Source organism: Anolis sagrei, chromosome 6 (genome assembly GCF_037176765.1).
Source record: "Anolis sagrei isolate rAnoSag1 chromosome 6, rAnoSag1.mat, whole genome shotgun sequence".
In the NCBI taxonomy this organism is placed as follows: Eukaryota; Metazoa; Chordata; class Lepidosauria; order Squamata; family Dactyloidae; genus Anolis; species Anolis sagrei.
In genome coordinates, this window is record NC_090026.1 from 125,901,417 (window position 1) to 125,924,999 (window position 23,583).

The 23,583-nt window shown below is 41.3% G+C and overlaps 1 protein-coding gene across 1 annotated transcript in view; it reads left to right on the forward strand.

Annotated features, from left to right (window-relative positions):
• MINDY4 (MINDY lysine 48 deubiquitinase 4) overlaps positions 1-23,583 on the forward strand; it is an 87,664-nt gene that overhangs the window by 7,112 nt on the left and 56,969 nt on the right. Inside the window, exons 3-5 of the mRNA XM_060782648.2 lie at positions 7,650-7,831; positions 14,640-14,871; positions 15,669-16,120. Coding sequence (XP_060638631.2) covers positions 7,650-7,831; positions 14,640-14,871; positions 15,669-16,120 — 866 coding nt within the window. The remainder of the gene's footprint in view (positions 1-7,649; positions 7,832-14,639; positions 14,872-15,668; positions 16,121-23,583) is intronic.

The window sequence follows — 23,583 nt, forward strand, 5'->3', positions numbered from 1 at the left end:
AAGAAGTCCCAACAATTGAACAATGGACAATAAAAATAATGGACATAATACTAACACAAAGAATTTCGCAAAACTACACAAAACCCCAGATAACAGACTGGAAAGCAGTGCTAGAATTAATAAGAGGGGAAAATAATGAGACATACATAATGGATCTATAACAGAAATTCAGGAACTTTTTAAAGCAAGTACTTGATAACCGATTCAAGCAAAGGTTTAAATATGTGTGCTGGATTATATGTTTGTATATAGACAAGAATATACTATGTATAGATTACTAAAAAAGTACACAATTGTAGAATTAGACAAATCACCCAGAGAACCTGGAAGTACCCGATCTATCCTATCCCTATATCCCCTTTCCCACCTCTCCCCCCCCCTTTTTTTCTTTTCTACCTTGCTCTACTTTTTGGTTGCTGCCCTCCTTTCCCAGTCTTGCCTGCCCCCCAACTATCCCACCATGCCTACCCCGTGATTTTAATGCAATTTTGTAAAATAAAAACCAATAATATATATATATATATATTAAAAAGAAACCACACGTGCTACAGTAAATAAAATTAACAAAGAGTTACCTGAACAGACAGTGACGAAACCATCCGCCACTAAGAAAAACAAAAATAAAACCAAAAAAAGTCAAGCCGCATAGTCCCTTGAGGGGATGCGAAGCGGCTCCTCAACATAAAGAAATATCAACAAATGTAGCCACCTCAGGAGAGGAAATAATGGCTACGGGCCAGGGGGCAACACCGCAACCGCCCACCGACCATTTCCCTCGAGATCAGGCAAACTTACAAGCCACAGATCGCCATCCTCTAAGTTAAGCAAATTTACAAGCCGAGGAAGTCTCTCCGGCACCTCCACATTTAACGCAATGTGGATCTAAAAGCCAAGACTCAATAATGGAGGCTTCGACCTTGGCACGGCCCCCGCCATCAGGGAACCCTCCGGCACGCCCTCCATCTCGTCATATTACGAGACCGGGAGAGCGCCGACGCCGCTCGAGATTGACGAGCACCTTCTAGCTCCTCCTCCTCTGGAAGGAAGTGATAGGTCGAAGCCTCTTAGAGTCAGTGGGCCAAAACTAGTGTCGTCCTGAGGAGTGTGAGCTCCTAAGGGCTTTGAGCTGGCCACAGAGGAGCACACCCGAAAGCGGCAGGAGAACCAATTACAGCATAGATGAGACACCACCATTTTCTTTTCCTGTTTGCATTTTTCAGAGAAACTTGTTATTTTTATAGTGACTACTTTATATTGTAATAAAAATAAAGTGTTTTTATTGGGCAATTTTTTTTTTACTTAAGCTGGTCTGGTGAGTCAGAGCCAGCCTATTGTCCGAAAGTACAGCAATATTGGTATCTTGAGGGGATCGGGTTATCCAGTCTACTGGGAAGGGGCAATGTCATTGTTTGGGAAGCTGTGAAATCCCCTTCTCCTTGCAGAGGGAAAATGTCCTTTGTGAAGAATGGTTAGTCTGTCCAAAGATCCTTCAATCCTCAAGTGGCCCGATCCTTGACCCTCCAAGGATTGAGGAGAGGGGCCATTTATCTATTGTCCATATTTTGAAATGCTTAAAAGTCCATTTTAAGACTGAAGACCTAGGGTGACTTGTGGCACCCAGGCCCTGGAGTGCTGGCCAGAGTTCATAAAAAATTCCCCTTGCAATTAGAAGATATGGAGAAGAAACTAAAGTTTGTAAGACAAGACCACTTTGAAAATGCCAACAAGGTCAGCAAATGGCTGGCCAGAAAATTAGCTATTAAAAGACACTCACATAGGATAATTAAAATAGGAGGGCCAAAATTTTCTACACACACCTGAAATAATGGAACTATTTGTAAAATACTATAAAAGATTATACACCAACGACGGATACCGAAAGAGGAAGTAATGCAATTCCTAGAAGACAGAACATAACTAAGATATCGGAAATGCAAAGGGAAAAACTAAATAAAAAAATATCTAAAGAGATACAAAAAACAATTAAAAATCTACCTCAAAATAAAGCACCAGGGCCAGATGGCTTCATGTCTCAATATTATAAAGTCTTCGGAAACTCCCTAATAACACCCCTACAAAAAAATTATGAACAAGGCAATGGAAGAAGGGATAATCCCAGACTCCTCGAAATTCGCTAACGTGACCCTGATCCATAAAGAAAATACAGACAGCACCCAGACAAAGAACTACAGACCCATCTTTCTTCTTAATGTTGATTATAAAATATTTACCAGCATATTGGGAACTAGATTAAAAGAAATCTTAAACGAAAGAATAGAGGAGGAACAAAAGGGCTTTCTGCCCAAGCGACAGATAAGAGAAAACATATGTATAATACTACGAAAAAAAACACAAAAAGAAGTGGCATTCCTTTTTTTAGATGCCGAAAAGGCGTTTGATAATGTCAACTGGTTTTTCATCAAAGCCGCTCTAAAAGAAATGGACATCAGCTATAGCTTCTACAAGGCAATACAAGCGTTATACACCCACCAATTTGCCAATATAGTGATAAATGGCCAGCTATCCTCCACGATTTCGATCTCTAAAGGCACTAGGCCGGGGTGTCCCCTTTCTCCTCTTCTATTCATTTTAGCTCTAGAATTACTACTAATTAACATAAGAATAATGATCTAAAAGGTCTAAGAACAACTACTCGTTCAAAGTCCGAGCGTTTGCGGACGATATTGTACGCATTATAGAGGAACCATTAAACAATATGGAGAGATGGTGGGAAGAAATAGATTCCTATGGCAGGGTAGCTGGATTCAGAGTAAACAAAGAAAAAAAACAGATGTTAACCAAAAACATCTCAAAAAGAGAGTGAGAATTACAAAATAGATCCGCCATTAAAATAGTCAAAAAAGTAAAATACTTTGGTATTATACTAACAGTAAAAAATATACAGCTTTTCAAAAACAACTGAGAAAAATGGCTTCAGATTAGGGCAAAGCTAAAAAGGTGAGCCACTAAAACTCTCCCTATTAGGAAGGATTGCAGCGATCAAAATGAGCATCTTACCTGAAATGCTTTACCTATTCCAGACACTACCTATCATCAAATCAAAGACAATGTTCAAAATCTGGCATAAGGATATAAGGAAATTTATATGGAAGGGTGGAAAGCATAGAATAAGTTTTGTAAACCTCTGTGATAACAAAAAAAGAGGCCGACTTGGTCTTCCTGATTTACAACTATACCACGATACGGCTGCCCTGTGCTGGGTAAGGGAATGGGCAACCCTGGAAAAGAGGAAACTATTAGCCCTGGAAGGATATGACCTAATGCAGGGCTGGCATAGTTATCTGTGGAGAGGGAAGGCCAAGACAGAAAGAAACTTTAGGAATCACTCTGTTAGGGCCCCGCTTATCCAGATATGGGATAAGTACAAAGAAAGATTCCACGCCAAGTCTCCTCTCTGGTTTTCCCCAAATGAGGCTAGCCAAATAAGAGAAGTCCCCAGGGAAAAGTCGTTAACCTACAAGGAATTAGAGACGATGAAGAGATGATGGTGAAGAAGCGGAATCGACCTCCCTGTTCTCCCTTAACGAAGGTGCTGCAAATTGGTCCATTGACCCAGGCCTAACAGAAATGTCTCCCTCACCAGCATCAAAAAGACAAACATCTTCATATAAAGTAATTATAAACACTCTCAAAGAGAGGTCTGGCAGACTTCACCCAGCAGCTAAGGAGAATGCTGAACCCACAATGCATGACCTCATGCGAGACCACTGCTTTTTAGCAGAGCAGACAGCAGCAAAATTATTTCAGAGAATGGATATGCTGCAAAGAGAAGTTTCCGGTCTAAGGGCCACCATCAAAGCTTTGGTTGGGCTGGTAGAGCATGGGATTCTGACTGCGGCACATCCAGGAAACTACCCAAGCAAAGAAATGGAGAGTAAAACCGGATCTGTAGATTGCCAAGCTGACTATGAGCCAGAAGTAGCCAAATTATCTGAAGAAACAACGGGCAAGCAATTAAAGGACATAATGGAGGGCTGGAACCTGAACTCCAGGAAATGTCCCCTATTTGGCAAAAATGAGCTATGCCCTAACAGCACCAATTTAACCTCAGTGCTTAGTCGCACTCCCTCAGACTCAAAATTCCAGGTAATGGATGAGTTCCTGGAGAGCCATTCAGACACTCCCTTTCCCCCCTGCAATCAAAGGACATACAACAGCAAAAATAATACTACACTCAATACCGCATCAAAAAACTCCAATAGCTCTGCTGTAAAAGAGGCTTCAGTTCCAGGAAGTGAATGCCCTACTCTCTCAGCACTCCAAAAGAGACTCAGAGAAATGGCTGAAGGTAGTGGAGAAGTATGTAACAAGCTCCCTGATCGGCTGAAAAAAAAACCCGGCCCCCAACCACAGTCAACATAGAAAGAAACCCCCTAATGGAGGGCAAGTGATTCTACATAACTGGATTGTGAAGAAACCAAATGGGACAAAGATATCAGCAAAGGAACACCTAGCAGAGCTACAATCAGCCCTGGGGCACACATTGGACTTAAATGATGGTGTATTCTTAAACACCTGACACAGAATGGGCAAAGAGGAAGTATAGAACTAACATTCCAGGATCCTGAGGTGAAATGCAAATTCTGGTCCTTATTACACTCTCTCAGTGAAGATCTACTTTTTGAACTAAAACAGCCGCAGAATGAAAACAGGCCTTGGCATCCCAAACATCCAGCATCCTGCTTACAGAACAAGCGGGGAAGCCCACCCAGAAATGGAAACTGGAGGGGAGGGAACAACTATCATGTCTTTGCCGCTTTTATTGACCTCTCTGCTGCCTTTGACTACATTAACAGAAATATAGAGAAAGTTACAAAACTCTGACATGGATTGCAGACTGGTGAGACTGATTCAGGAATTATACACCAACACAGAAATGAGGGTCAGAGTTGGAAAAAACGGTTCACTGACAGAAGCCTTCACTACAACAAGTGGAGTAAAACAGGGATGTGTATTGGCTCCCACTCTTTAACATCTATGTGAATGATGTAGTGAAATGTTTATCCAAAATTGACTCCCCTTCACCAGCAATCAGGAATAGAAAGATTTTCATCCTGATGTACGCAGAGGATTTAGTGCTCTTATCCCTTTCTCGGTTGTGTCTCAAAAACCTCTTGAAGGCTTTCAGTAAATATTGCCAAGAATAATATCTATCAATAAACTACTCTAAGACTAAAGTGATGGTTTTTGGAAGACACTGTCCCAGGTACAAATGGATGTTAGACCAACATGCCATAGAACAAACCCAATTATTTAAATACTTGGGAATTGTTTTCAGTGAAACTCATTCCTGGAAACATCACAGCGAAGCAGTGAAGCTGAAAGCTCAGAAAACAATAGGCGCTCTAATGAAATTCTTCTATACACAGGGTGGCCAGCTGATAGAACCTGCCCTTAAAATTTTCAGCAGTCAAGTGCTGGCACAGGTGCTTTATGTTGCAGAAATCTGGAGTTCAGATGCCAACCTTTGCAAAACCCTAGAAATTCTGCAGAACAAGTTCCTAGGAAAGCTTTATTCTCTTCCAGCGGGAACTCCTGCAGCGCTTCAGTGCACCGAATGTGGATGGCCATCAGTAAAATCAAGAATAGATTGTGCCCAATTAAGATACCACAAACGAATTGCTACTCTTCAGGGCGACTGGTTTCCTGTGTTGTGCTACAAGGAAATGAGTGGCCATGGACAATGGAGATCTGGCTTGGAGGACCTCTTACTCAACTACAATCTTCCTGAATTGAATTCTGCCCTGCACATGACTAAGAGACAACTAAGAGACTGGCTATTTTGGACTGACTCAAGGAGGACCCTGCAATCAATCGGGAACTCAAAAGTATTCCCCATGGTTCCCCTTTTTGAAAACTTAACACTTCAGAGCCAGATACTGTCAGGATTATTGCAAGTATGCACGTATGTTTTTCAGTGTGTTTCAATATGTTTAACAATGGTGTTCATATGTATTCAAAATGGATTCAGTTATGTTCAATTATATGCTAGAATTTGTTGTTGCTAGAGGCAGAGAGAAAAGACCTTGACAAAAGTGAGATAACAAATTTTCCCTGCCTGGGAAGAAAAAGGGAGGATCCAGCCAGGAGAGATATGAGATTAGCAGATGGTCTAAATACTGTTGTGTGTGCTGTGATTTGTAGTCTTCATGATGTAGCCCGCTTGGAAGTAGACCTGTCTTAAAGATACGTTAAGTAAACTTTGTTATTTTTGAAACTGAACACTGCAGTGAGTCCTGATTTGCATCTGTGTGATCTGATAACCTCAATTCCGCTGTGCATAGACCCCCGGGGTCTCACTCTGACAGATACCTGATTAAGCTCAAGCCTCCTTCCTTGAGAACCACCTTCACCGAGCTGCGATTTCAAGTGATGCCAACCGCAGTGTTAGATGGTCGCTACCAAAATGTTCCCTGGGAAAACAGACTATGTATTTGTAGTCAATGCCAGGTAGAAGAAATTGTGCATTATCTGTTAGTCTGCCCATTGTATAGTGACCCAAGGGAAAGACACCTGAAACCCTTGTTGACACAAGATGAAGGGAACTCTATTGCAGAAACAGTGTGGTTTCTACTGGGCGATACAAATTACTATGTAACTTACAAGTAGTCCCCGCCAATCTCACTTGTGTCGGGAAGCACAATTTGGCTTCCTGGACTATGATCTGCTTTTTCCAGGAAGATGGCCTACTGGTACGGGATGGGTTGCACCTCACAGAAGTAGGAATACATGTTTTTCCTCAGAAACTGGCTACCCTGATCTGCTGTAATTTTAACTATATTGTGTGGGAGTGGGTGACATGATTCTTGCAAACTGGAGTTTATCAAGACCCAGAGTGGCCAATCGCAGGAGGGCTTTTTGGTGGGAGGATTTACTGTCTGTTTCTAAAAAGGAAGCGGACAGGCGGCGAGATCTTCAGCCTTCTCTGCCAAAGGGGTTCCTAAAACCATCAGAAATGTTTTCTGATGGTCTTTTACGATCCCTCTGAAACCCCCTTGCAATCCCCCCAGCAATGGAGGGGTATAACCTATTTCAGAGAAACAAACCAAACAGAAGAGGTGGAGTAGAACTATACAGTGTTCCCTCCTTACTTCGTGGATCGCTTTTCGCAGACTCCCTGTTTAGCGGGTTTTTGCCTCCCAGCTTATGAATAGTTGCCTTTGCCCAGAGCCGTGTTCTAATCCCGCCTCCTGGCAATGATGGAGAGTGGAAATGGGTTTCACTCTTGGGAGAGAGGCAGTTAATCAACAGAGATTGCAAAGCAGATATAGCTAGCAAAAAAGGTGCATGGTGCCTTTAATTGCTTCTGCCTCACCCACTTTGTGGATTTTCACTTTTCACGGATGGTCCTGGAATGTAACACCTGCGATAAGTGAGGGAACACCGTATATTGACTAAACTCATGGAAATCAGGTTGAGAGCACATGGATAAGAATTCAGGAACAAGGACTGAAAAAAGATATAGTTGTGGAAGTCTACTACAGACTTCCAAGCCAGATGGAAGAACTGGATGAAGCCTTCTTTGACCAGATGGCCAAACATGCAGAAAAGAAAGATATAGTAATGGGGGATTTCAAGTACTCAATACCTTTTAAGGTTTGGTAACTATCGAATCCCTTGCATTGCAGGTCAAGGAGAATCCCCTAAAAACCATTCTTGAAATCATGACCAACTACTTTCTGGAGCTCACCAGCACCATGAAGGCGAGTCCACCAGCCCCACAAAACCAGCAGCCTAGGGGCGCAGAGAAATCACAGTCTGCTGAAGTTACCCGTGAACTTCCTGAGAAAACCAGAACTGAGACCTACAGGTACATAAGAATACTTTAATTCTTAAGTTCTAAATGCAGTTTTTCGACTTTCACCAGGTATTGGTAACACACACCCCTATTTCACAATTCCGTTAATTCAGTTCTGATTCTTATTTTGAAACCAGCAATTTCTACAAGGAAATATAAGTGCCACATTGTGAAGAATTTTATCTAGTCAAAAAACAAGCTTCTATTTTATGGATTTTTTTTATGGTTCCTCAAAAAGTTTAAGCTATTCCTGCCCATCATGTTTGCCCTGATTTTTCTTTAGACCCAATGACACTAGCAAGGAGTTGGGACCCTCCGATTGCAATTTGATTACATTTGAAATTAATAAATCCAGCACAAATTTGCTATATTTATTTTTTTACTAGCTGTCCCCTGCCACACATTGCTGTGGCCCAGTCTGGTGATCTCGAAAATAATGAGAAAGTGTTGGTTTCTAATGTATGTAATTTCTTTATGCTTGTGGGTAAATAGTATTTCTTGTTGTTTCTTTGTCAGTGTGGATGTAGAGATTTTCTGGTTTGCCTACCCTGGAACACGCAACATATTTTTGTCCTTCTTTAGGGGTCCCTTTCAAATCTATATTATTATGTCATATATGTGTGTCTGTGAATCATATATATCTATCTCTATGGCTGGAAGGTTCTTTGTCAGGAGGGCTTTGATTATGTTTTCTTGCCCTGGTGAAGGGAGTTGGAATGGATGGCCTAAGGCTGCATTTCTTAAACCTGAGGGTTGGGACCCCTGGAAGGCGGTGTGTGTGAAGAATCGCCAAAGATCACCAGAAAACACAGTATTTTCTGTTGGTCATGGGTGTTCTTTGTGGGAAGTTTGGCCTAATTCTATCATAGGTGGGGTTCAGAATGCTCTTTGATGGTAGGTGAACTATAAATCCAAGTACCTACAACTCCCTAATGTCAAGGTCTATTTTCCCCAAACTTCATCTGTGTTCACATTTGGACATATGGAGTATTCATGCCAAGTTTGATCCAGATTCATCATTGTTTGAGTCCAGTGCTCTCTGGATGTAGGTGAACTACAACTCCCAAACTCAAGGTCAATGCCCACCAAACCCTTCTAGTGTTTTCTGTTGGTCATGGTGTAGGGACAACGAAACCAAAATATTTCCCAAAAAGGCCCCCTTTCCAATGGGGAGGGCAAGGATGGACATCATGAAAGTTGAATCTTTTAAACTGCAAAAAACTATTTATTATTGCGTGGCCATAGCAATGACAAACAAGCATACAGGGATGCAATCAAAGGGTTTGCTGCAACCCCCAATGGGGCTGCAGAGCATTTATAGTAAATGGAATATACGTTTTCATTGGTTCCCAAAGACAAATCATTTCATTGGTCTAAGTTAGCTATACAGTTGTTCATTTGTTTATGATTTTGATTTGACATTATAGCACACGTGGGATCCTAACAATGGCACAACTATAACATAACTATAGTCCATTGTTCTCTGACCATGACTGTATCTTATCTGGCTTCAAAGCGACTGGGAAACTTGGGGGTTCTAACTAGCCAACAGCTAGCTGGTTTTGTCCAGATATGTTATCCTTGAATACTAACTTCTTTGGAGCACCGATTTCTCAAACAACCAGCATTTTCTGTGAACATAGGCCTACTGCAGAAACAGGCCAATATGGCAGTAAATCATGACATGTGGGCATTGGGGAAATATATGAAAATTCCCTTTTTAAAACCACGTCCCCTCCAATGGGAGTCCTATATGCCAAGTTTGGTTCAACTCCATCTTTGGTGGAGTTCAGAATGCTAAACTACAACTCCCAAATGACAAAATCAATCCCAACCCCACTAGTATTCAGATTTTTAAAAGGACAAAAGAATGCTCTTTGATTGTAGTTGAAGTATAAATCCCAACTACAACTCTGGTTCAACTCCATCGTTGGTGGAGTTCAGAATGCTCAACTACAACTCCCAAATGACAAAATCAATCCCAACCCCACCAGTATTCAGATTTTTAAAAGGACAAAAGAATGCTCTTTGATTGTAGTTGAACTATAAATCCCAACTACAACTCTGGTTCAATTCCATCGTTGGTGGAGTTCAGAATGCTCAACTGCAACTCCCAAATGACAAAATCAATCACAACCCCACCAGTATTCAGATTTTTAAAAGGACAAAAGAATGCTCTTTGATTGTAGTTTAACTATAAATCCCAACTACAAGTTTGGTTCAATTCCATCATTGGAGTTCAGAATGCTCAACTACAACTCCCAAATAACAAAATCAATCCTCCCCAACCCCACCAGTATTCAAGTTTTAAAAAGGACAACAGTTTTCCTTCAAAATTCAGTAATTTTACAGGCAAACTATGCTGCAATACTTGTAATGCAGCATTTAGCTCCCAAGGTTACTATAATTTGAATTTTTCCAAGATTAGTCTTCATACAGTGGTTTGCTATCCATTCCCCAGTACATCTGCCTATCCCTATAACAGGAAATTTAAATGCTCTTTGATTGTAGTTGAACTATAAATCCCAACTACAACTCCCAAATAACAAAATCAATCCTCCCCAACCCCACCAGTATTGAAATTTTAAAAAAGGACAACAGTTTTCCTTCAAAATCCAGTAATTTTGTGGACAAACTATGTTGCAATCCCTTTAATGCAGCATTTAGCTCCCAAGACTACTATAATTTGAATTTTACCAAGATGATTAGTCTTCATACAGTGTGGGTTTGCTATCACTTTCCTAGTATATCTGCCTATCTCTATAACAGGAAATTTAAAGACTGCTAAAGGTGCTCAATAGTTTTGAGGGGCTTCCTTATATATATCCAGTATTCAAGACAATGCATCTGCTCCATATATAGCCTTCAGTGCCATTAAGCCTTAAAGAGCTTTCTTGGTTGAAACAGGGTTTGTAATTATCGCTTTCTGCCCTTCTTTATGATTTAAATCCCTTCATAACCCGCCCATTTAAAAGCTCTGCTCCAAATCCACCTCCCCACAGCCCCGCGCGCAAAGCAAAATGGCCAGAAACCTCGCGGGCGCCTTGTATTTATAGTGAATTCCTACGCATGCGCACTCGCTTCCAAGCGCTCTTTTTTTTTCCCCCGCCGCGGAGGGAAAATTGGTTGTAAGTCGTCCTAACGGTCGCTTCCCTCGCCTTTTTTCTCCTTCCGCGCGCCGGATTTGTTTCAAGCTTATTCCCAGCCAACCAATAGGAGGCGAGGAAGGGAAGCGGCTCTTCACTGATTGGGAAGAGGAAGGGAAGCTGGAGCCCGTCTGCGCAGGCGCAGGACAAATGATGCTAATGTTCAGTACCACAGCCCTTTGGACTTCAACTCCCACAATTCCTGGGCGTTGGGTCTACAGGCTGAGGCTTCTGGGAGATGGAGTCTAAAACAGTTAGAAGCTCCCAGGTTGAGAGCAACTGCTATTATATCATTGATACCTAGACTCTGGTGCTGTAGGTGTTTTGGATGTCAACTCCTCAAAGCCTCAAACTCCTTGGTCTGATATTATTGACTTTACAGCATAGAATCATAGAATCAAAGAGTTGGAAGAGACCTCATGGGCCATCCAGTCCAACCCCATTCTGCCAAGAAGCAGGAATATTGCATTCAAATCACCCCTGACAGATGGCCATCCAGCCCCTGATTAAAAGCTTCCAAAGGAGGAGCCTCCACCACACTCCGGGGCAGAGAGTTCCACTGCTGAACAGCTCCCACAGTCAGGAAGTTCTTCCTCATGTTCAGATGGAATCTCCTCTCTTGTAGTTTGAAGCCATTGTTCCGCGTCCTAGTCTCCAGGGAAGCAGAAAACAAGCTTGCTCCCTCCTCCCTGTGGCTTCCTCTCACATATTTATACATGGCTATCATATCTCCTCTCAGCCTTCTCTTCTTCAGGCTAAACATGCCCAGCTCCTTAAGCCACTCCTCTTAGGGTTTGTTCTCCAGACCCTTGATCATTTTAGTCGCTCTCCTCTGGACACATTATATCATTGATACCTAGACTCTGGTGCTGGTGCTGTTTTGGATGTCAGCTCCTCAAAGCCCCAAACTCCTTGGTCTGATATCATTGACCTTAAAGCATCTAAAAGGGGAGAGAGAGAGAGAGAGAGAGGACAAAATAAACCAAGAAATTATGTTAATACATAAACAAGGACCAGAAGGCTGCTATTCCATTCCTACAAGAGAGTAAATCCAATTTTTTCAATGGGGTTTACATTATACTTACCTAGAACTCGAGAGTACAAAAGACCACTCCAAATTTTGATATTATTATCGTTATTATTGCTGTGCTTGTTGTTACTGAAGCACGAAGAAGTTCTTGGATTTAATCTGAATTGTTTTATTAATACTAATGATGTATTGTCGAAGGCTTTCATGGCCAGAATCACTGGGTTGTTGTAGGTTTTTTCGGGCTATATGGCCATGTTCTAGAGGCATTTTCTCCTGACGTTTCGCCTGCATCTATGGCAAGCATCCTCAGAGGTAGTGAGGTCTGTTGGAATTAGGACAATGGGTTGTAAAGATGAAGATCCACCCAGAGGAAAAGTGTTCCTGCTGTTTGTGCAGGCGTTTGAGTAATTTAGTGCAATCTGGTAATGGAACATAGGAATGGAACAATGGACGACGAATCTGGACTACGCTTGGATGATGAGAAGATTGGTTGTTTTTTGTAATAATTGTGCATTGTAATTGCTTATTGGTAATTTATGGATAATGTGTTAAGTCAATTGTTATATGTTGTATGGAACCACTGCTGTTTCTACTGTTTCTACTGTTTGTGAACCGCTGTGAGTCGCCTTCGGGCTTGAGATACAGCGGTATATAAGCAAAGTAAATAAATAATAAATAAATACATCAAGGGAACCACTGACCGCATAGGGAAGCTGATGAGGAAACACAACATACAAACAATCTACAAACCCACCAAGAAAATCCAACAAATGCTCCGTTCAGCAAAGGACAAGAGGGATCCTCTCACCTCTGCAGGAGTCTACCGTGTACCATGCAGCTGTGGACAAGTCTACATAGGGACCACCAAACGCAGCATTGCCGAGACACGAATCTAGGAAGATGAAAGGCACTGCAGACTACTTCAACCAGAGAAGTCAGCCATAGCAGAGCACCTAATGAACCAGCCTGGACACAGCATATTATTTGAGAACACAGAAATGCTGGACCACACCAACAACGACCATGTCAGACTACACAGAGAAGCCACTGAAATCCACAAGCATGTGGACAATTTCAACAGAAAGGAAGAGACCATGAAAATGAACAAAATCTGGCTACCAGTATTAAAAACTCTAAAATTACAACAGCAAAACAACAGAGAGGAAACAACCAGGCACAGATTAACACCTCCCAGCAAGAGATTTTCCCAGGCTCAGGCAGACCTTCAAATGCTAATGAAGGTGGTCAGTTGAAACATTCACACCTAGCTCCAGCAGAGAAAAGCTCCTTGCACCACCCCAGCCATTCCACAGATATATAACCCATTTTCCTATTTCCAACAGACCTCACTACCTCTGAGGATGCTTGCCATAGATGCAGGCGAAACTTCAGGAGAAATGCCTCTAGAACATGGCTCTATAGCCCGAACAAACCCACAAGAACCTAATTGTTTTATTAATACTAATGATGTATTGTCGAAGGCTTTCATGGCCGGAATCACTGGGCTGTTGTAGGTTTTTTTGGGCTGTATGGTCATGTTCTAAAGGCATTCTCTCCTGACGTTTCGCCTGCATCTATGGCAAGCATCCTCAGAGGTAGTGAGGTCTGTTGGAACTAGGAAAAAGGGTTTATATATCTGTGGAATGACCAGGGTGAGAAAAGGGACTCTTGTCTGCTGGAGCTAGGTGTGAATGTTTCAACCTACCACCTTGATTAGAATTTGATTGCCTGGCAGTGCCTCGAGCAATCTTTTGTTGAGAGAGGATTAGATGTCCTTGTTTGTTTCCTCTCTGTTATTGTGCTGTTCAATTTTAGAGTTTTTTTTAAATACTGGTAGCCAGATTTTGTTCATTTTCATGGTTTCCTCCTTTCTGTTGAAATTGTCCACATGCTTGTGGATTTCAATGGCTTCTCTGTGTAGTCTGACATGATGGTTGTTGCAGTGGTCCAGCATTTCTATGCCGCCCTTCTCACCCCGAAGGGGACTCAGAGTGGCTTACAAGACATATATACAATATATTATATTATTAGTATAGTACAATACCAGTATTAAATATTACTATATTGTAGTATGCCATTATATTGTAATACTAGCCATCCCCTGCCATGTGTTGCTGTGGCCCAGTTTGCATATATGGGTTGTGTGTGTATATATATCTGTATATGTGTATATATGTGGTTATGTGCATGCGTTGTAATGTAATTTTTTTATTTTTCGGCTTTTTAAGTCTCTTCCACTGTGTTTTCCAGTGTTTTATGAGTGATGGTCACTCATTGGCCTGATAGGTGTATTGTGTCCAAATTTGGTGTCAATTCATCCAGTAGTTTTTGAGTTACGTTAATCCCACAAATGAACATTTCATTTTTATTTATATAGATTATTAATAATATTACATGTAATATAAATATATAATAAAATTTATTATTAGTAGTATTATATTGCATTACATTATATTATTAATTATGATATAAACTTACTAACAAAACTCTAAATCAAGTTATTATATTTTCCTTGGCCTTTTCCCCAACTCCAAAGTGCGAAAATGAGATAAAATTCAATTAAATTAAAAAAATCCAAATACACTTGTGCTTCCAAGCCTTTTTTGATAGGGATATCCAACCTCTCTTGTTTCCTTTTTTTTAGCTATGACATTGAAGAAGAAATCATCCACCCAGCTGGTCAACTCAGGCGGCATCCGCACAAGAAGAGTGAGAAAAGCAAGAGCGAAAAATTTCTCAGTAGCAGCCGCTTGCAGAATCCGGGCACGAAGAAACCCATTCATCGCAGTGAGGATTTTCAAACAGTGGAGACAAGAACAACAATGAGAGAGAAACTCCAAATGAGATCAAGCGATCTCCTCACTAGTTTTCCAGAGGTTCTTACTTTTGTTTTGTTTTGTTTTATTTATTGCATTTGCACTGTAGCATTAATGCGGTTTGATACCATTTGAACTGCCATGGTTCTTTGCTATGAAAGCATGGGAATTGTTGTTTCTAAGGTCTTTAGCCTTCTCTGGCAAAGAGTGCTGGTGCCTCATCAAACTGCGCCTTCCATGGTTCCACAGCATTGGGCCATGGAAGTTTAAAGTGGTGTCAGAGATACCATAATATATTCTTCACTGTAGATCAGGAATGCACCAACTTTGGCTCTCCAGGTGTTTTGGACTTAAGCTCCCACAATTCCTAACAGCCAGTAAACTGTTAGGAATTGTGAGAGTTGAAGTCCAATACACCTGGAGGGCCGAAGTTGGCCCATACCTGCTGTAGATGCACCCTAAGTCAAAGGTTTGCATTCTTCTTCTAATGAAGTTGTAGAAAGACATAACTCCCATGAATACCCTAGTATGGAGCCACAGCAGTTCAAGTGGTGCCAATCTGGATTACTTCTGCAAACTGCAGTCTAGATGCACCCATAATGGAATCCTGGGATTTATAGTTTGAGGAAAGGTTTGGAATTCTTTGCAAGAAAACTCTTACCATTTAGAGGAGGACATTAGATAAGTCCCCATTAATCTACAAATCGTAGGATTCCATAGCATGGAACCGCAACAATTAAAGTGGGATTGATGTGGTGGAAATGCGCATTGTAACAACACACATAATTGGCACATAGCTTTAGAGTCGTGTGTCAAAAGTTTAATGTTTTGCCTTCTATTCTGTCCATTGATTTTAGGATTCCTCAAAAAGGAGGCATCCCAAGCGACTTTCCGGAATCGCTAGCCCAGCACAACATGGAGAAGAAGGCGATACAATCACCTCTGTGACTGTGCCAGTTGAGGATTCCCTGGAGAGCCTGAGAATTGCCAAGCAAACATCAAGCTGTGCCTCTTCATGCAATCCCTCTTTTCTGGATGTAAACAGAGACCCTTCATCCAGGATATCAGTCAGTCCGCTTGCAAAAACATTTGATGCAACAACTAGAAGTTCAACCAGTGGCAGAGGGGAACTGTTGGCCAATCTGTTGTCAGAACATCAGTTTGAAGAAAGCAAGCCCATGTCCAATCATGGCATTGAAATGAACAAAAAAAGCACCCACTTAAACCTTTTTCAGCAGCAGATGTCTACGGGAAGTGAAAAAAGAGGAAGATCGTTAAAAAACAGTGACATTCGGGTTTCGGAATGCAGGTAGGACCTCTTCTTTTTCCAAATACCTCGCCAAAAACCTACACACACAGAAATAATTTATTTGAGAACACAGAAATGCTGGACCACACAAACAACCACCATGTCAGACTACACAGAGAAGCCATTGAAATCCACAAGCATGTGGACAATTTCAACAGAAAGGAAGAGACCATGAAAATGAACAAAATCTGGCTACCAGTATTAAAGAACTCTAAAATTATAACAGCTAAACAACAGAGAGGAAGAAACCAGGCACAGATTAACACCTCCCAGCAACAGATTTTCCCAGGTTCAGGCAGGCCTTCAAATGCTAATGAAGGTGATTAGCTAAACATTCACACCTAACTGCAGCAGGGAAGAGCTCCTTGCCCCACCCCAGCCATTCCACAGATATATAAACCCATTGTCCTAATTCCAACAGACCTCTACCTCTGAGGATGCTTGCCATAGATGCAGGCGAAACGTCAGGAGAAATGCCTCTAGAACATGGCCATATAGCCCGAAAAAACCCACAAGAACTGAATAATTTTAAATCTTTTTATTTCTACACTGAGGTGCCTGCCAATCAGTCATGTATTTAAAACACCACTAGAGGGCACTCCTGTAAAAACAATGATTCCTATAATATTAATAATAATAAAACTTTATTTGTAGACCACCCTATTCCAACATATATGACAAATGTTCAGTGCCAAACAAATTACATGAAAACAGAATACTTCAAACAGTATAAACAGCCTAATTTTAAACTGAATGACAAACAAAATTAACCAAATATAAAAACGTAACATAACCTAAACAGACACAATTTATTACAGGGAAAAACATCTAAAACAAACAGCTAAAACCTTATAGAATAATGGGATGGTTTATTTGTGATCGCCCCATGTACTAATGTATGAGTCAACTTCGTGTGTATATATAGAGGGCAGGTTTGGGGCCATATAAATTTTGAGATAACCCATGGATAAATCAAAGGTTGTTCTGCAGAGCAGAGAAAGCATCGGTGTTGCTTCATTAGCCGCCACCACCATTTTCCTATCAAGGCATTTAAAAAGGCCAGAAGTGGCACTGTGGCAAAGAAAGTAGAGGGGTTGGTACTTTTTAAAAGGTTATCTCTGGACAAAGTAAGCTTCTACCACTCTACACAGTGACTAAGATGGTTATGTTGACCCAGTTTTTGGGAGTTGATTTTTGTTTTAACTAATATTTCTTGACTTATACATGGGTGTATTCTATAGGATAGCTTCATTCTAGGGTGAACTACTATAAGATTTACTACCAAAGTTTTGTCGAAGGTTTCATGGCCGAAGTCACAGGGTTGCTGTAGGTTTTTCGGGCTATACGGCCATGTTCTAGAAGCATTCTCTCCTGATGTTTCACCTGCATTTATGGTAGGCATCCTCAGAGGTTGTGACCTCACAACCTCTGAGGATGCCTGCCATAAATCCAGGTGAAACGTCAGGAGAGAATGCTTCTAGAACATGGCTGTATAGCCCGAAAAATGTACAACATACTACCAAAATGTTTTTATGCAAGAGCTGAGATATGTAAGAATGCTGCCCTTTGACTTGAGAAGCTCCTGTTGAAGAAAGTTTGGTTTGAGCACTGATAGAGTTATGGGACTTCCTGATCAGTAGAATTTGTTGTTGTGTGCATTCAAGTTGCTTTTGTCTTATAGCAATCCTATTGCAAGGTTTTCTTCCCAAGATTTGTTCAGAGGGAATTTGCTTTTGCCATCCTCTTGAGGCTGAGAGGTTTTGATTTGCCAAAGTTCCTCATGATCTAGGGTCAGTTCAAACCCTGGGTTCCAAAGTTGCCATAGGCAATCCCTGGTGGCCAAGTCCGATTGTCTTCCAAGAGTTGAGTCTTGGCGGTGGGTCCGTAAGTGACTGTAGAGACCTATTTTGGATTAGCGTGGTCTTGCATTGAGGTCTTTCACATTGGAAAGCAGTCCCGGCAAGGGTTTGTTTGAGATGCTTTCTTCCTCTTGGCATGTTTCTCCCCCTTGCCCCCTATTTGTGCCTCTTCAGAACCCACTGTTAACAGCTCACCTCTAGTTAGATGCTTGAGAGCCAGGGCTTCCCAGATCTCTATGTTTATTCCACATTTTTAAAGTTATCTTTAAGGCTATCTTTACAGCTATTTTGCTGTCCACTGACATTCCATTTTCCATTCTTGAGCTGAGAATAAAGTAGCTGCTTTGGGATGATGTGGCCTTTACACAATATCGCTGCTCCAGTGAAGTTGATGGTGGAGGCACATAACTTCAATGCTGGTGGTCTTTGCTTCTTCCAGAATGCTGATGATTTTCCGCCTGTCTTCTTCCCAAGAGATTTGCAGGATTTTTTGAAGGCAACACTGATAGAATCTTTCCAAAAGTTGAGAGTGATGTTTGTAGATGGTCCATGTTTCTCAGACATACAATAGATTTGGAAAGACAATAGCTTTATAAGCAAGCATCTTGATGTCCCTATCCTCAAACACTCTCTGGGCATTTTGCAACAGAAAAATGCTCCACTTGCTCAGATGGTGTTGTATTTCAGCATCGATGTTGATTTTTGTGGAGAATGGTTGCCTAGGTCGCAGAAGTGGTCTCCATTTTCTAGCATTACACCATTAAGCTTTATTGCTGGCATTGCAAAGGAATTGGTTGGTGTCTTTTGCTGGCAGAACACTTGTTTTCTCAATGTTTAGTGAGAGGCAATGGTTTCATATGCTTCTGTGAAGGCATTTATTTTTGCTTGTAGGTCCTATGCTCCAGAGTTATAGTCCTATCCTTGAACCACTATACCATGCTGGCTCTCCAAGAAGTAAAACTTGTTTGCTTAGAAAACAAGTTGAATAAGTTGAGAACCCACAAGGTATATATGGTATAGGACCATTTCCCCCCATTTCTTCATATAATGTTACAATTCATAGTAATCGAATTTAACAGATTGATAGGAAATTGTGCAGCAGAGAAAAGAGGAAAATTTTCTGGCAATAGGGGCAAAAGTTTTTTACCATAGGCTTCCAGAGCCCCATAACTGGTCCAGGTGGGCTAGCGCTGTTGGCACGTACCTTCCTGTTGCCCAGTGGCAGCTGTGATGGCCACAAGCCATTTCCCCCTCCCTCCTGCCATAACCCCCTTCCTGCTGTGCAAGTCAATTTGAGACATTCTTTTTCTCGTTCTTCTCATTCCGGTTAAGCTTGTTTATGTTTTTAAAGCCGCGGTTTGACATTTTCAAAAGCACCCGCCAGTTATCCAGCCACAGCCCTGGGCACCTTGTTTTAATTTCAGTGTTTTTGCCTGTGCTTGCTGTCTGGCGAAAGGGAATAAGACGGAGGACCGCAAGAATACATCAAAAGGACAGTTTGGATCCCAGCCCCTGTGCGCCATCGGTGAAAGAGACTGGAGTGGGAGTTCTCCCTTTTTTCATTCCTTTAAGCTTGCCAGTAGAACACATTTATTAGGGCAAAGGAAAAGATTAACACAGTATAGTACTTTTTGTTGTCAGCAAGCAACACCTTAAATGTCACAACAGGACTGTAACACATGACTGTGGGTCACAAGGGTGTGCCCAAGTTACATTTTGAAAAGGATGATGGATTGTGGAGCTGTTTTAATGGGATTCTTGAATTTCATCAGATTTCTAAAAGTGTAATTGCAAAGAAAGAAAAAGACAGAGGAAGAAAACGGAGCACACAGCAAATAATCAAGGGCTAGCGTGTCCTTGATATGAGCTGATAATATTTCCCAAAATAAGCTCTACACTTTTGCAGCGGTTAGCGCTCAGGACCCCCATAAACTTGGAAAAACTGTGATTTTCAAAAAAAGCACTTTTTCAAACCAGTGGAAATACCCCACTCTAGGAATTTTTAGGTCAGGGATCCTCAAACTAATGGATCAAATGCAGTCCTCCATGCCCGGACCCCGCCCTCAGTCTGAAACAACTTGAATTATAGAATCATAGAATACTTGAATTGAAGGAGACCTCATAGGCCATCCAGTCCAACCCCCTCCCAAGAAGTAGGAAAATCACATTCAAAGTACCTCTGACAGATGGCCACCCAGTCTCTGTTTAAAACCCTCCAAAGAAGGAGCCTCCACCACACTCCGGGGCAGAGAGTTCCACTGCTGAATAGCTCTCACAGTCAGGAAGTTCTTCCTAGGGTTCAGGTGGAATCTCCTTTCCTGTGGTTTGAATCCATTGTTCGGTTGTGTCCTAGTCTCTAGGGCAGCAAAAAAGCTTGCTCCCTACTCCATATGACTTCCCCTCACATATTTATACATGACCACCATGTCTCCTCTCAGCCTTCTCTTCTACAGGCTAAACATGCCTAGCTCTTTAAGCCACTCCTCATAGGGTTTGTTCTCCAGACCCTTGATCATTTTAGTCGCCCGCCTCTGGACACTTTCCAGCTTGTCAACATCTCCCTTTAATTACAGTGCCCAAAACTGGACACAGTTGATTCCAGGTGTGGTCTGACCAAGGCGGAATAGAGGGGGAGCATGACTTTGCTGGATCTAGACACTAGACTCCTATTGATGCAGGCCAAAATCCCATTGGCTTTTTTAGCTGTCGCATCACATTGTTGGCTCATGTTTCACTTGTTGTCCATGAGGACTCCAAGATCTTTTTCACACACCCTGCTGTCAAGACAGGCATTGTTCCCCAATCTGTATATTTGCATTTCATTTTTTTCTGCCTAATTGGAGTATTTTGCATTTGTCCCTGTTGAACTTCACGTTGTTAGTTTTGGCCAATCATCTCTATAATCTGTTAAGATTGTTTTGAATACAGCTCTCGTCTTCTGGGGTACTGGCACTCCCTCCCAATTTGGTCCTGTCTGCAAACTTGATGATCATGCCTCTTCATCTAAGTCATTAATAAAGATGTTGAACAGGACTGGGCCCAGGATGCAACCCTGCGGCACTCCACTTGTCACTTCTTTCCAGGAGGAAGAGGAAGCATTGAGGAGAATCACTTTGGGTTTGTTCACTTAACCAATTACAAATCCACTTAACTGTAGTTTTGCTTAGCCCATTTTGGACTAGTTTCCTTGCCAGAAGGTCATGGGGGACCTTGTCGAAGGAAGGCCTTCCTGAAATCCAAATATTCTTCATCCATGGCGTTCCCCGCATCTACCCAGCTTGTAAATCTATCAAAAAAAAAGATATCATCTTAGTCTGGCATGACTTGTTTTTGATAAATTCGTGGAGGCACACAACAACAATCCTAATTAACTTGATTATCTCACCAGCCAAAACCAGACCCATACTTCTCATTGAAATACTAGTAAGTTTATGTTGGTTAAAATTGTTCTTCATTTTAAATATTATGTTGGTCTTCCATGGTTTTTTGCACTTCAAACAAGATATGTGCAGTCTGCCTAGGAATGTGTTCATGTTTTTTATCAAACTATAGTTCACCCCCAACAGTTTGAGAAACTGAGAACTGTCCCTGTGCTTAAAAAGTTTGAGACCCACTGATCTAGTTCATCAAGGGAGATTTTGTGGGGAAAAGTTGTTATACATAACTCCCGTTTAATGGTGGAAGCTTCCAGTGGAGCAAAGAGCTTTTCATCAACAAAAAGACACCAATCCACACTATTTTTATTTATGCAGCAGCTTTCCTCCAGCCTAGTGTCTTCCCACTACTTTGCACTACAATTCTCTTGCCTCTAAAATTGCTGGTTGCAGGTAATAGATGTTGAATTATATGGCAGTCACAGACTGTAGGCTAGATGAAGGAGGCATGATTTTAGAGCCAGTTTCCCAAAGCCTATTAGTTGAACCAGACCGATAACATCTAATCAGGCAATGCAGGGAATAAGACAAAATTAGGAGGTGGTATTGTTAAGGCAAGGCATTTTTTTTTTTTGCTTAAGTACATTTTCAGAAGGCGTGAACTCAACTCTTAATCAGTGTTTTGCAAGTAGGACACTCACACCCTTGCTTCCTTTTAAACACAGCTCCTTACCTTCTCCGCTTCCGCACATCCACACAGTAATATAAAGTCAACAAGGGATTAAACGCCTGTTAATATCATTGTTAGATAGGCATTATACTAGAGAGCTTTAGAATGTAATGTTTGAAGTGCCTGAAAATATTAAAATTACTTAAAATATAATACAGGTTGAGCATTCATTATCTAAAATGTTGAAGAGCAAAAGTGTTTGGATTTTGGATTTTTTCTGTGTTTTGGAATGTATATTTGCACACGAACCATCCTGGACACTAAGATCTTCTGTTTGCGGGGGGGGGGGGGGGCTGCTCTCAGTCCTACCTTCCTCACAGGTGTGGCTGATGGGAGCGAGGGAAAGAGTCTTCTCAGTGGTGGCCTCGCGGCTGTAGAACTCCCTCCCTAGTGAAATTACATCAGCCCTCTCCCTCCTATCCTTTATCATCTTCTTATGTTAAAACCTGACTTTGGAACCAAGTGTTTTACAGCAGTACAGGGCTATATATAGTTATGAAGTGAATGGCAATGTGATTGGAACAACTTCTGGATTATGAATTTTAATCTATCTGTAATAATGCTAACAGCTTATTTATGTTTTTATATGTTAGTGTTTTATGATTTTCATGATTTAACATGCAATGTATATTGTATTTTGTTGTCTTATGTTAATGTGACATTGAATTATTGCCAATTTGGAAGCTGCTCTGAGTCCCCTTCAAGCTTGAGATAGAGTGGGGTAAAAATACAGTAAATAAATAAACAAACATGTATATAATGCAATCCCTTGGAGATGAGACCCTGGTCTAAACACAAAATGCATTGATGTTTCATAGACAATTTATGCACAAAGCCTGATCAACCTTTTTAATCATTTTATGCATAAAACACATTTTAATCATTTTATGTATGTACATTGAACCTTCAGAAAGCAAAGGTATCACTGTTTCTTCTACCATGTGGACAGTCTTTAGATTTCGGAGTATTTGGAATTCTGGATTAGCCTGTATCTTACTTGTCTTACAATAGCTCCAAGAGATAGGACAGTATTATTATCCCAATATTGGGAGAGCAGAGAATGGTTAGCCAAAGGCTAATTAATGACTGTCTAGTGCAGAAAAGTTTTGGAATCGGACTTCCTGGCTGGATTCATTCTACTATATAAGAAATATATTATTTTTTTTGCTTCCTTTATTTCACTTTGTGCTTGAGGGAGTTCATGTTTTGTGTGGAGCACAACCTAGAGTATGTTTGGGTTCTCATTAGAAAAATCCCATACAAATCTGGTAAACTAATCTTAAAAATACAAATCCTAGTTTAGCCAGTTAAAATGGTGACTTCATTCCAAACTTCTTGGGTCGCAAGATATTTCACAACCTCAGCGCATTCCAGTACTGTTACCCCACTTCATCATGGGTTTTCTGAGGATGAGTGTTTGTGACTCACCTAAAGACACCCAATGGATTTTTATGGCTGAACAGGGCATTTGAACCCTGATCTCCAAAGTTGTGGTCCAGT